This window comes from Periophthalmus magnuspinnatus, chromosome 9 (assembly GCF_009829125.3).
Source record: "Periophthalmus magnuspinnatus isolate fPerMag1 chromosome 9, fPerMag1.2.pri, whole genome shotgun sequence".
Taxonomy (NCBI): Eukaryota; Metazoa; Chordata; class Actinopteri; order Gobiiformes; family Gobiidae; genus Periophthalmus; species Periophthalmus magnuspinnatus.
In genome coordinates, this window is record NC_047134.1 from 34,443,853 (window position 1) to 34,458,270 (window position 14,418).

The window sequence follows — 14,418 nt, forward strand, 5'->3', positions numbered from 1 at the left end:
GTTGAATGAATGTCTTTTTAAAGCGCTTAATGTCAATCAGTTGTCAAAATAATTAAGGTGTCACACTGAAATAATACATATATTATATAGAAAAATACAGTTTTTTGTTGCTCTCAATGCATGTGTTTTACTTGGAGATGGAGACAAGTGTCCACTGGGAGACAAATGTATAACCACTGGCCACACAAACACTTCCTCCCTGGATTAGCCACATCTGAGACTGTGTGTTTTTGGTGTGGATTATACCTCTGTGCTCCTGAAAACAGGCGGGGAGGGGAACTGGAATGTTATCTCTTCATCAGGCCATGTCCTTATAGCTCTGCACCATCATGTGGCGAAAGAACAACGAAAAAAGGACCAGAAAATAACTTGTGGAAAAGAGAAAGTCTGTTGGTTGATTGTGAATGCCAAGGGAATTGAATAGCAGGGTTCAGAGGTCAAGCCGGCTCTTTTAGCGCCTTGAAGGGGGAGAGGGAGGAGAGGCACAAGACATGAGAAAATGCATTGTGATGGAAAAGTTTCTGTGGGACAAAAGGAGGCAACAGGCTCAGTTTAGCATTGCACAGAGGGGACAGGCCCGCTTTTGTCCCCCCACCTCATGGTCAGGAGGCCTCACAAATTTTATTCTCCCCTTATTTTTCTCTTCCTTCCCTCCCCCTTTTTCAACGAACATGGTCCCCTACTTTCCCATCAGATTGTGAAAAGGAGTGAAAGGAAAGATGGAGAGCTCGCAATCTTGTGCAGTTGTTAATTAACATGCAGTTTTCTAATTCGCTGAGGACCCTTATAGCATGGGCCCAGGATTATGAGTGGGACTTAATCCAAGTAGTGAGAACACTGTAGCAATGTCTGCACACACTGACATTCAACAAAACCTACTTGTTGTTTCCAGGCTTCACCGGGTCCCTCTGCCAGATCGACATCGACGAGTGTGCCAGTACGCCCTGTAAAAATGGCGCCAAGTGCACAGATGGGCCCAACAACTACACATGTGAATGCACTGAAGGTAACCGCCTCATATATATTTACACACTACTTCACATTTATTTGTTGGTATTGTATATATGTTATAATACAGTTAATACGTCTCAATTATTCCCCAGGATACTCAGGACGACACTGTGAGGCCGACATCGATGAGTGTTACTCAGACCCGTGTCATTATGGGACCTGCATCGACGGCTTGGCCTCGTTCAGTTGCCACTGTAAACCTGGTTATACAGGACGTCTGTGTGAAACCAACATCAACGAGTGTTTAAGCCAACCCTGTCGGAACGGAGGCACCTGCCAGGACAGAGAGAACTCTTATATCTGCAACTGTCTCAAAGGCACTACTGGTGTGTACAGGTGCTTTAGAGTTATTATTTTTTAATTCAAGGCTTCAAGTGATTCAAGTTTGTCTTGTTTTTTTAGGAATCAATTGTGAAATCAACATTGACGATTGTAAAAGCAATTCATGTGATTATGGAACGTGCCTGGACAAAATCAATGGCTATGAATGTGTTTGTGAGCCGGGCTACACTGGTAAGAAATATGATAAATGCTAAAGTTTAATGGTTTAAAGAAAAAAGTGTGTTGCTGGTGTTTATTGTAACAGATGGTGAGCGAGTGTGCACACTCCTCTGAGGCTCGACCGGTGTCACTTTCCAGCTCCACCCTGTCCCCAGCCAACTGCTGTTAGGCCGTCCCACAAAGAGAGACGGGATACCCGCTCTTTGGCACATACGGCCATCAGGGACTTAGTTGTAGAAAAGATTCATTGAAAGATTCCTGAAAGTTGAGCTTTTAAAAGCCTAGAAGCAGGTTCTTACTTTAAAGTTAAAAGGGCGTTTGTTACACACTGTGGTTTTCTCAATGCATCAAAAAGTCAAAACAGAATTATTGTTTTTTATACAACTATATCTGTATAATAGTAATAACCTACGGTACCTTTTTAATGCACAACATCTAATTCCAAATGTCGTCTGTCTTTCAGGCACCATGTGTAACATTAACATAGATGAATGTGCCAGCGGCCCTTGTCATAATGGCGGCACTTGTGTTGATGGTATCAATGGCTTCACCTGTGTGTGTCCTGAAGGATACCACGACACCACCTGCTTCTCCCAAGTCAACGAGTGCCTCAGCAGTCCCTGTATTCATGGTCACTGTGAGGACAAAATCAATGGATACAACTGTCTTTGTGACTCTGGTTGGACTGGCAAAAACTGTGAAATAAACAGTAATGAGTGTGAATCCAACCCGTGCATGAACGGAGGCACGTGTAAGGACATGATCAGCGGATACATCTGCACCTGTCGAGGGGGATTCACAGGTTTGTGTTTTTTAGATTCTGTTATGTCTTTGTTAATGAGCAGCGAACTCACCTGCTGCTTCTTGAATCACAGGACCGAACTGCAAAACTAATATCAACGAATGTGCCTCCAACCCATGTCTGAACCAAGGGTTCTGCATTGATGATGTCGCTGGATATAAATGCATCTGTTCTTTACCTTACACTGGTATGAAAAAAACAACACATCTGATGTTTTTTATACTATTCAGTTTTTAGCTTTGAATGTCTCGAATAACAAATAATATTAACACTTCCTCTGGACACTCTAAACTATTTTTTTGGTTAATATCTCACATTTCTATTTGTTCAGGAAGAGAAAAGTATATGTGAAATTGAAGAAAGTTTGTCTTATCAACTTTTTGGAAAAATCCTCCTTTAGGGCATTGCTTGTGCTAGTGTGGGAGCGAGGCTCTTGTCACATTTCCTGTATGCCTGCTTCCTGTCTCACAGACCAGCAAATAGCTACACAATGGCCGGAAACTGGAGCTTACTTCCTGTATGAGCTATGTGTTGTGGAAACAGATAGGGAAATATCTGTACAGGCCTTTAACAGGGACTGGGCCTGGCAAACCCACTGATAGCATTGATTGAAAGATGATTCTTTGTCCATTTTGATTGGCTAATCTCCAAGTTCATGAACTACAAGATATTATTGAAGAAGATTATAATTTCCATCAGTGTTTGACTTGGTATCTGCACTTTACAGGAGAAAACTGTGAAACGTTAATGGCCCCGTGTAGCTCCAAACCCTGTCGACACGGCGGCGTGTGTCAGGAATCTGAAGACTATCAGAGCTTTTCCTGCGCTTGTCCTGAAGGATGGCAAGGTACTGGACACAAACAGTTTGTGAAGTTCAGTTAAGGAACCCTTGTTTGTGAGGAAATTCCAGTGTTGCAACACAAATATTCCTGGCACAATAACAAATGCAGAAGTGGAAAATATTGGTGACGTTAAAGGAAAATATTGAAACAATTTTTTAATAGCGGAATGTAACACTTCAGTAATTAGCTTGTTTCTATAATGAGTCATAGAAGTTATTTCTTCAAACTTCTGCATCTTAATCTCATCATATTGCAAAAAAATGACCACAAATATCCCACTACGGCAAAGAAAAAGCACAATTAACCCCAAAAATATTGTTGTGTAGATCATGTCGATATAGAACAGCAGGAATATAAAAACTATGCAAAAAAACAAACAAAACAAAACTTAACTAGAATATTAGAAGATACTTTGAGTAGAGCTAATACCAAAAGCTGTAAATATAATGAAATATAACACTGCAAGCAAAGTAAAGCTATAAAACTGCAAAAATATCATTAAGTGGCTATGATTATGGTTATGTCTAATACAGCACGTGGTTTTAATCTAGAGATTGTGACTAAAAACTGATTTTGTTTGACACATACTAGGGGTAATAGAGTGAGTGTATTTCTTTTTAATAAATAAGTGTTTCTTTTAAAGGTCAAACCTGCGATGTCGATATCAAAGAATGTGTAAAAAATCCTTGTCGCAACGGAGCCACATGTCAAAACACTTTAGGCAGTTATCGATGTAACTGCAAACCGGGATTCAGTGGACGAAACTGCGAAACCGACATCGACGACTGCAAACCAAGTAAGACCGGACCACATGCTGTCTGAATAATCCACAAATATCGCTGCTATGTGTAACTAAAACTGTACTTTTCCTCATTTAGATCCTTGTAGTAACGGTGGAGTCTGTAAGGACAAGGTGAATGGCTTTTTCTGCACCTGTTTGCCTGGTTTTCGTGGGACCAAATGTGAGGAGGACATAAACGAGTGTGAGAGTAACCCGTGTAAAAACGGAGCCAACTGCACAGACTGCGTCAACAGTTACACCTGCACATGTCCGTCTGGTTTCAGCGGAATTCATTGTGAAATCAACACTCCCGACTGCACAGAGAGGTATGAGACCACGCTCACCGGGTTATCTCCTGGTTTAAAGGATTCTGGCTCACTACTGCCCTCTATAGTAGATTCATAAAAGTTGACTTGTGTCTGATGTGTATGGAGTGTAAAAAAAAGAAAAAAATGCTTTGCTTTTTAATAACTACAACTGTTAGTCTTTATAAATCATGAAAAATAACTGATTTGTAATTAACAGAATGATTCAAGCTTAGTACTACTTAGTTAACACATTAATTAGCATGTTTTCTCATAATTAGTTCATACTTATTCAATCATTTATGTGTGTTTATGTTCAACTTTATTAAACTGTGAGATTCTTATTGATTTAAACTGTAAAACAATGATAATTCAAGCAGCTTTTAGAATATTTATGGAATGTTTTGAAGCTTGTATAACTATTTATTCCAAACCTGTACCTTGTGTTTGTGAACTCGCAGCTCCTGTTTGAACGGTGGGACGTGTGTAGATGGTATTAACGCCTTTACGTGCCTGTGCCCCCCGGGTTTCACCGGTAACTACTGTCAGCACGATATCAACGAATGTGACTCTAAGCCGTGCATGAACGGAGGCACGTGTCACGACAGCTACGGCACCTACAAGTGCACCTGCCCACACGGATACACCGGACTCAACTGTCAGGTAAACGGCACAGGAATTACAACTTATTTGTTATAAACGTTTGATTAAATTCATTTGTAGAGCCTAAAATCACAAACGCACTCACATCGCTGCTCAACAGATTAGAGAAAGTCAGAAAATCAGTAAAAGTCAAGCAGATTTACAAAGATACACAGACATGTTTTGTGTTGTATTTGTATTTTTCATTCACATATTTTTTTTCCTCCTTTGTCTGTAGGGTCTGGTTCGCTGGTGTGAGTCTGCTCCTTGTAAAAATGGAGGGTCTTGTTGGCACAGGGGCACCACCTACAGCTGCCAGTGTGCGACAGGCTGGAGTGGGCAGTACTGCGACGTCCCGACTGTTTCGTGTGAAGTAGCAGCTAAACAAAGAGGTACAGAGTCGTGGAGTATAAATACAAAAAACATCTATATTACTATCAGTATTTATTTTGCATTAACCGTGTTTTTCGATGTTTATTGTTGTGCGTTTGTCAGGGGTGGATGTGTCACAGTTGTGTCGTAACTCTGGGCAGTGTCTGGATGCAGGAAATGTGCACTACTGTCACTGTCAGCTGGGTTACACTGGGAGTTACTGTGAGGAGCAGGTGGATGAGTGTAACCCCAACCCCTGTCAGAACGGAGCCACCTGCACTGACTTTTTGGGTGGATACTCGTGCAAGGTGAAGATTCACTCGTGTTGTTGAAGTTTATATGATATCCTACACCTGCACTAGTTCAGTTGTTCATATAGTATCTGTTTACGTCCATAATTTAATATTAAATCTTGTATTTTATTTTATTTTGTGGGATACACAGCTTTATTCTTGTAATTTAGTACTTGAGCAATTTTGTTTTCTTTCCTCCTTTGGGCATAATGTAAAAGCAGTGCTCCTTCATTTCATGGTTTGAAAATCAGATAATGCAACTTTAATTTAACTATAAAACATTTAACAGTTGCAATTAGAAAGAGCAAACTTTGTTCTTGTAATCTTCCCTGGAATCAAAGATCTGCTGGCCTCGGCAGAACAGGACCCAGAAAATAGCCAAGTAAACAAAAACATTTCTGTTTCATGTCTGACATTGATCACACTCTCCCTTCTTTTCTTCCTCTGTCTTGTTGTTTGTTTCTTTTTCTCAGTGCATGCCAGGCTTTGTGGGGACCAACTGTTCTGATGAGATCAATGAATGCTTCTCCCAGCCGTGCCAGAACGGGGGCACCTGCATTGACCTGATCAATACCTACAAATGCTCCTGTCCCCGGGGAACCCAAGGTCAGTAGACCCCCCACGCATCCACCGGACCCCTCTCCTCCGCGCACTTCCCCTCAAGCCTCCACGCTTCATTAATTAGGGCTTAACAGCACCCAGGGCAAGCCTGAAAACTCCTCCTCCCGTCTCACCTCTGTCTTGTCAAATAAGCATTGATTTTTCTATCTTTGACGGGAGGAAAGTGGTGTAGGTCAACTACAATTAGGGAATAATTAACCGTAAAGCTTGCATATAATATTTAGGTTTTTATTTATTTTTATGTTCACAAGACTTTTCTCTTAAAAAGTCTTAAACAGAATGACCCCAGTTACTTCACCGTCCAGTGAAGAGTGAACATTGAAAATTGAAAGTGAAATAACTTTTGAACATACACTTGTTTTTCAGGCGTTCACTGTGAGATCAACATTGACGACTGCAACCCGTTTATTGACGCTGTGACCAAAGAGCCAAAGTGTTTTAACAAAGGCAGATGTGTGGATCGAGTCGGGGGGTATCACTGCGTCTGCCCCTCTGGATACGTGGGGGAGCGCTGCGAAGGAGACGTCAACGAGTGTCTGTCCAACCCATGTGACCCACGGGGCACTCACAGCTGCATCCAGCTCACCAACAACTACCAGTGCGAGTGTCGCACCGGATACACAGGTAAACACGCTTTAAAGTGACAAACCAAAGACAATTACACATAGTTTTATGGAATCGTGATGTAAATAATGAACATTTCCAGATGCCCTCCTGATTTTTAAATTGCTTTTGTTACATTTCTTGAAAATAGTTTTTATATTTACCCAAACTGTGCATTTTGACCCTCCTTAGGTCGACACTGTGACTTAATATTTGACGGTTGTAAAGGGAAACCATGTCACAATGGAGGGACCTGTGCTGTCGCCAGTAATACACCGTATGGATTTATCTGTAAATGTCCTCCTGTGAGTCTGCACTCATCAAAGTTTTACTAGTATTAGCTAATGACTGATGACTGACCTGTAAATAAACACACTAACATTCTAACTTTAGTTTCTTTGGCTGTTTCTCAGGGATTTTCAGGTTCTACGTGTGAATATGATGCTCAGGCCTGTGGGACACTTCACTGTCACAACGGTGGCACCTGCATCTCTGGACACAAAAGTCCAAAATGTCTGTGCACTCCGTCTTTTACTGGGCCTGAATGCAGATTTCCTGCTAACAGTCCGTGCACTTCAAACCCGTGTTACAACGGTGGAACGTGTGAGAACACGCCTGAGGCTCCTTTCTACCACTGTGTCTGTCCGACTAACTTCGGTGGTCAGCGCTGTCACATTCTGGACCGCGGTTTGAAGGAAGAAGTGTGTGGGATACCTGAGTGTGAGGATCTAAAACACAACAAGATCTGTGATGTCGTGTGTAACAACCACGCGTGCGGCTGGGACAACGGCGACTGTTCTCTTAACTTTGACGATCCCTGGAAAAACTGCTCCTCCTCTCTTCAGTGCTGGCGATACTTTAATAATGGAAAATGTGATTCCCAATGTGACAACGCTGGATGTCTGTATGACGGCTTTGACTGTCAGAACCTCGAGGGCCAGTGCAAGTAAGTGCTCTCCTCACAGTATCAAACATGTGCACAGTATCTGATGGAGCAAGTAAATACAAATATGTCATGAGCAGAACAGAAAACAAACATCAGTAGAAACTTTATTCCAGTGTAAAAACCTTGTGTAAAAATCAATTATCCGATATGTAAAGGTTGACCCTGTGCCCCACAGCCCCCTGTATGACCAGTACTGCAGAGACCACTATGCAGACGGCCACTGTGATCAAGGCTGTAATAACGGCGAGTGTGGATGGGACGGTCTGGACTGTGCCCATATGCCCGAGAAGCTCGCCGTGGGTCAGCTGGTGCTGGTCGTCCACATTGTGCCCGAACAGCTTCTGAACAATTCCTTTGGCTTCCTGCGCGAGCTGAGCCTGGTGCTTCGCACTAATGTTCTGATCAGGAGAGACTCAAAGGGACAGATGATGGTTTATCCGTACTACGGAAACCAGCACGAGCTGAAGAAGTACAACGTGAAGCGCTCTGTAGACGCCTGGTCAAATGTACCTGCTAAAGTCCTCAACGTCGTCAAGAGGAGTCTGTTTGTTTCACCAGAAGAACATCCACTGACCAAACGGGAACTGGATCCTTTGCAAATTAAAGGGTAAGAATATTGATGGTTTTAATGTATTATTTAGTATCTTTAAATTGTAGATAATAACCTGTGTCCTTCTGTTTGCTTTAGTTCCATAGTCCATTTAGAGGTGGATAATCGTCAGTGCTTCCAACAGTCCACAGAATGTTTTCAAAGCACCAACGAGGCCGCCGCTTTCCTGGGAGCTTTGAAATCCAGTGACAAACTGGACGTCCCCTACACCATCGAGGCTGTTTACAGTGAGTACAGATTATACCTGTGTTTTGACTTCCTCCTGTTTATTGAGTTTATTTATTTATTTTTTTGTTAAAATAAGAAATAATTTTGTATCTAATTGAATGGTTTTCAGAGGAATCACTAGTTGTTGCCTAAAGACCTAAACATGTCTTTTTTTTACACTCACTGTGTTAAACTTAATGCTCTTACCTTTATGCTCTTTGATTGTGTGGTTATTATGCAGCGCTGAACAAATGCAATTGCAAATCTCTGGCCTAAACAATCAATCCCTCTCTGTGTAAATCCACTGGCTTCAGGCTCCAAAATGGTTAATTGCTTCAAATCAACTGCTCCAGCCCCTTCTCACACAACGTAACTGTCTCTTTTTTGTCAGACATGTGTGAGACGTATACATCTAGACACACGCGTGTGCACATGCCTCATTCACAGTGCGAGGGGCTGCTGCAACCTTCACCTCGCTGAATGTAATACCAGGACTTAATGCATCTCTAAGGGTTTAGGTTGGGGGAGTTTATCATTTCAAAATCGTTAGTGAAAAAAAGAGAAGGGGAAAAATTGATCGGGAGTGTGCTAGAAGTTGGGAGTCTTTGTTATCTCGAAAATCCTAATAAATCCTTCGTCTTTACAGCTTAAAGCGCGTGCAGTAATTTGAAGTTCATTAATCCTCCTCCTTTTTTCTCTTAAAGAAGAAATGGTAAAGTTGTCTCTTGGTACTCTGGGTTGAAAAGGAGAGAGGAGGTTCTCTTTCCCCCCCTTTTATTTTTTTTTATCACTCTCCAACCTTTTCTCCTTTTTGATGAAAAGCGGTTAGCAATTCTGATTATGAGTCTATAGATACACACGAGCTTTAGGACAGTGAGGCTCCACAAACTGTGAGACTTTGGGCTGGAGGTGCAGAGACGATTGGACTACAGCCGGATCCTTGTTTTCCTCCTTGAGGCATGACCACACTGTCCCTTTTACCATCAGGTGGTGTGGACCCCCAACCGTCCCAGGACTTCTACCCGATCTACTTGGTTCTCGGTGGCGTTGGGTTACTGGCCTTCCTCGGCGTGGGGATGGTGGCTGCACGAAAGCGGCGGCATGAGCACGGACGCTTGTGGCTTCCAGAAGGCTTCAAAACCACAGAACCAAGTAAAAAGAAAAGACGGGAACCAGTCGGAGAAGATTCTGTGGGATTAAAGTGAGTTTTATTCTCTTTGTAAACTTTTTGTGTTTATCAGTAAGAACAGGGCTGTAAAACCACAGTGAACAGTTTGACTTTAAAGACTCGTTTAAGCAGGTGCTGCTAATTAAGTAGAAAAGGGGTGGGGTGTGAGGATGCAATCAATGTACGTGTTTTTTAAGCTTCACCGTTGAAGAGAAGTGCCTCAGTTTGAAAACAACGATACACAGAATTTTACTACATTTTTCAAAATAATTTAAATTTTTACAGGCCACTGAAAAACACATCAGACATATCCCTCATGGACGACGCACAAAACGACTGGGGCGAAGACGAGACGTCAGATGTAAAACGCTTTAAGGTGAGTTATTTACTCAGTTCAGTTTGTGTTGAATAAAAATAATAAATTAATTATTTATTACAATTTTTAATGTATTAAGAAATAATAAAAAGAAAATACAATAATTACAATTATTTTATTATTAATGAAAATTGCATTTTTGTTGATACTGAAATTATGCTATAACAGTATTGTATGAATATTAAATATCATATTATAAATAAAAAATAATTATTATTATTGTAGTTATTATTATTTCATGTAGTAATAATTCACTTTTGTTGTTTTGGCTTTAGCATTTTGATGAACATGCCATACTGGACACAGATGATCAGACTGACCATCGTCAGTGGACGCAGCAGCACCTGGACGCTGCAGATCTGAGGATCCCGTCCATCGCCCCGACTCCTCCTCAGGGCGAGATCGAGAACGACTGTATGGACGTCAACGTCAGAGGACCAGGTATGTGTGTGTGTGTATATAAATATATAAATATATATATATATATATATATATATATATATATATATATGTGTATATATATATATATATGTGTGTGTGTGTGTCTGTGTACATACACACACACACATATATATGTATATATATATATATATGTGTGTGTGTGTGTGTGGGGTGTGTGGGTGTGTGATGGTGAATGATTCTGATGATTGACATTTTTACCATAATTTAGGTCATTTTCCTTAAAATTTAAGCATAGTTATATTTTTATATATTAAAAAAAATCTATCTTTTTTTTTTTTTTTTTTTTTTTTGCTGCTGTCAGGTTTATCCTTCCACAGCCTCTATCCCTCAGCTTCACTTTTCCTCTGAAGACTCTTCTGTGCACGAGCCTTGATCAGAATCTCTTATTGAAAGTCGGGGCTATAATGATTGAACTCAGGCAAAAGTGTCAAATCCACATTCGATTAGTTTGTTCTGATCTTCAAGCGGCTTTGAAGCTTCTGGTGCCTGTGGAGCTCTGGCCACAGGTGCCTGGGTTTACACGCCTTTGCCTTCTGTGTTTGCAGATGGATTCACTCCCCTGATGATCGCGTCCTGCAGCGGCGGAGGTTTGGAAACGGGCAACAGTGAAGAAGAGGAAGACGCTTCAGCCAATGTGATCAATGACTTCATTTATCAGGGCGCCAACTTACATAACCAGACGGACCGTACGGGTGAAACGGCGCTTCACTTGGCCGCTCGTTACGCCCGCTCTGACGCGGCCAAGCGGCTTCTGGAGGCCAGTGCGGACGCCAACATTCAGGACAATATGGGCCGCACGCCGCTGCACGCCGCTGTGGCCGCAGACGCACAGGGCGTCTTCCAGGTACATTCACTTTAACACACACATATATAAAATGATCTTATTATATTCATGTGTAAATGTGCTGTGCTTACAGATTTTGATAAGAAACCGAGCCACAGATCTTGATGCACGGATGCACGACGGAACGACCCCTCTGATCTTGGCCGCTCGTCTGGCGGTGGAGGGCATGGTGGAGGAGCTCATTAACTGTCACGCTGATGTGAATGCGATTGATGACTTTGGTAAGTGCTGTCTTTCTTTTTTGTTAAAAACAACTACAGTATCATAGAATATTTAGTCACTGCATTAACCGTGTTTTGGTGTTTTTAGGTAAATCTGCCCTTCACTGGGCGGCAGCTGTGAACAATGTGGAGGCAGCGATTGTTCTACTGAAGAATGGAGCCAACAAAGACATGCAGAACAATAAGGTAGAAAAGCTTTACAAACATGTCCGTGATATGTTTATGTAAAATAAAGCTCCTTTAAACACTAACACGTCGGCTTTACCCACAGGAGGAAACGCCTCTTTTCTTGGCGGCGAGAGAAGGAAGCTATGAAACTGCAAAAGTTTTACTGGACCACTTTGCCAACAGGGAGATAACGGACCACATGGACCGTTTACCCAGAGACATCGCACAGGAAAGAATGCATCATGACATTGTGCGACTGATGGATGAGTACAATCTAGTACGAAGTCCTCAGATGCATGCAGGGTCTTTGAGCACCACCCTGTCACCCCCTTTGTGTTCTCCAAACGGATACTTAGGGAGTATGAAACAGCCCCCGCCTCAAGGCACGTGCCTCGGAAAAAAGGCACGGAAACCCAGCGCCAAAGGCATCGGCTGCAAAGACGGTAAAGAAATGAAGGTGAAGAAGAAGAATTCACAAGATGGGAAGTCAGGGAACCTCCTGGACAGTTCTGCTGTTTTGTCTCCGGTGGATTCACTCGAGTCCCCTCACGGTTATGTGTCTGACGTGGCCTCACCTCCGATGATGACGTCACCTTTTCAACAGTCGCCCTCTGTGTCCCTGAACCACCTGCAGGGCATGTCCGACCCTCATCTCGCCGTAAACCACATGGTCCTGCCCAGTAAACAAGAGCTGGCCAGAATGCAGTTCGATCCCCTTCCTCCCCGGCTCACGCATTTGCCCGTGTCCAGCTCCACGGGTCAGGCGGCGATGAACGGGCAGTGCGACTGGCTCTCCAGAATGCACGGCACCATGAGTCAGTCCGCTCAGTTCAACCCCATCAGAGGAGGCCCTGCCGGTCAGGGGGGATTACATCAAGGAGGGCAGCACGGGTTAATGGCCTCCCATCACAGCAACCACGCCGCCGCCAGCCTGTCTCAAATGATAAGTTACCAGGGCATCCCCAACGGCCGCTTGGCACCGCCGCCCCACATGATGCAACAGCAAGCTCAGCAGATCCAACAGATGCAAAACCTACAACAAATACAACAGCAACAACAGCAGAGCATCCAGCTTCAGCACCAGAGCTCCACCACAGCCAACAACCAGAACTTCATGAACGGTGAACTGAGCTCCCCTGAACTTCAGCCGGGCACAGGCAGCTCCAGCATCCCCATCCACACCATCCTACCACAGGACACGCAAATCAGGCCCACGTCTATGACCCAGTCGATACCCAGTACCCAGTTCCTCACTCCACCGTCGCAGCACAGTTACTCCGGCCCGTTGGACAACACCCCAAACCACCAGGTCCAAGTGCCTGACCACCCCTTTCTGACGCCCTCCCCTGGGTCTCCTGATCAATGGTCGAGTTCCTCTCCACATTCCAATATGTCAGATTGGTCAGAGGGTATTTCAAGTCCGCCTACGAGTCTCCCGTCTCAGATTGGACCTACAAGGACAGTTTAAATACAAATTGTACATATATATATATTTTTTCTATTTTCCCAATTTACTTCAAACTAAAACGTGGCCAGGTTGTATAGTACATTTGTGTGTACACTTATGTAATTGACATAATCAGATTTGAGTTTCATTTATTCTTTTTATTATTTATTGTTAATGTGGATTTATTTATATTCTTGCCTGCTTGCAGAAATTTTGAGTGCCAGTTGATTTTTATGTTCAGTCGGCGTTTTTCTTTAGTCGCCCGCTTAAGTTTTCTACTGCAGAGACACAGCATACACTGGGTATTTATTTTATTCTGGGCATCTTTTTTCTGATTTTAGTTTTTGTAAACGTTCATGTTTAGTTGACACAAAAAAGGTGATTATATTTTTTTCTTTGTGAAATATGATGATGAAAAGTCAAATCGATGTGAACGTGGTCGTTCACTCATGTAGGACAGTTTTTTTTATTTTGACAGGTTTGTTGCATTATTCAAACGTGCCTCTGAAGTGGGCACACATTCTGTGTGTGTGCACTTTCTCTGTGAGTTTGAGGGTGTATAATGTTGTACAGTGTACAGCTGTTATCAGAAAAAAGCAGTGACAGGAGTTTCAAGTTTTCTGTTATTCCTGTGGTGTAGATCAAATGTACCTGTTTTTCTGAGGGAAAATGAAATACTACACCTGCGTTCTTCTACTTGTTTGAGCCTATGGCTGTTTCCGTGTATATATGTTACAAAATGTACATGTAATGAAGATTTTGTTCAAGAAATCTTAAATGTCTTAACATGTCATTTGAATTGATATGACTCCAGCCTCTACAGAACAGATTAGATCACTTTACTTTTGAATATTTTGCATAAAGTTGCAGAAAAAAAAATTAAAGTACTTTTCTAAAAAAAAAAAAAAAAAAAAAAAAGAAAGAAAAAAAGTCCTTTATAAATTCATATCTGACAACTGCATGCTGTGAACAACAATATTTTTGATATTGTTAAAAGTGTGCATTTAAAAATGATTTGTCATAATGAGGATTTAAATAGGCTACAATTGTCATTTCTGCAAACAAAGAACAAATATATATAATTTTCATTCAGTAGTGTTTTCTTGTAAAAACAAATTAATAAATGTATGTTTTTGGTTCATGACGTCGGCATATTTCATAATAAAACACTTTTGCAAATAAACTATGATTCCGTC

The 14,418-nt window shown here is 42.1% G+C and overlaps 1 protein-coding gene across 1 annotated transcript in view; it reads left to right on the forward strand.

Moving 5' to 3' along the window:
• Positions 1–14,398, forward strand: part of LOC117375838 (neurogenic locus notch homolog protein 1-like) — a 30,317-nt gene extending 15,919 nt beyond the window's left edge. The window contains exons 10-33 of the mRNA XM_033972166.2: positions 893–1,006; positions 1,104–1,337; positions 1,414–1,524; positions 1,976–2,314; positions 2,388–2,501; positions 3,042–3,161; positions 3,800–3,952; positions 4,035–4,263; positions 4,704–4,905; positions 5,123–5,276; positions 5,380–5,564; positions 6,023–6,155; positions 6,537–6,794; positions 6,966–7,078; positions 7,187–7,719; positions 7,895–8,326; positions 8,408–8,556; positions 9,524–9,737; positions 9,990–10,080; positions 10,356–10,521; positions 11,088–11,386; positions 11,460–11,607; positions 11,696–11,793; positions 11,879–14,398. Of these exons, the coding sequence (XP_033828057.1) occupies positions 893–1,006; positions 1,104–1,337; positions 1,414–1,524; positions 1,976–2,314; positions 2,388–2,501; positions 3,042–3,161; positions 3,800–3,952; positions 4,035–4,263; positions 4,704–4,905; positions 5,123–5,276; positions 5,380–5,564; positions 6,023–6,155; positions 6,537–6,794; positions 6,966–7,078; positions 7,187–7,719; positions 7,895–8,326; positions 8,408–8,556; positions 9,524–9,737; positions 9,990–10,080; positions 10,356–10,521; positions 11,088–11,386; positions 11,460–11,607; positions 11,696–11,793; positions 11,879–13,243 (5,954 nt within the window). The 3' untranslated portion in view covers positions 13,244–14,398. The remainder of the gene's footprint in view (positions 1–892; positions 1,007–1,103; positions 1,338–1,413; positions 1,525–1,975; positions 2,315–2,387; positions 2,502–3,041; positions 3,162–3,799; positions 3,953–4,034; positions 4,264–4,703; positions 4,906–5,122; positions 5,277–5,379; positions 5,565–6,022; positions 6,156–6,536; positions 6,795–6,965; positions 7,079–7,186; positions 7,720–7,894; positions 8,327–8,407; positions 8,557–9,523; positions 9,738–9,989; positions 10,081–10,355; positions 10,522–11,087; positions 11,387–11,459; positions 11,608–11,695; positions 11,794–11,878) is intronic.
• Positions 14,399–14,418: the final 20 nt, after the last annotated feature.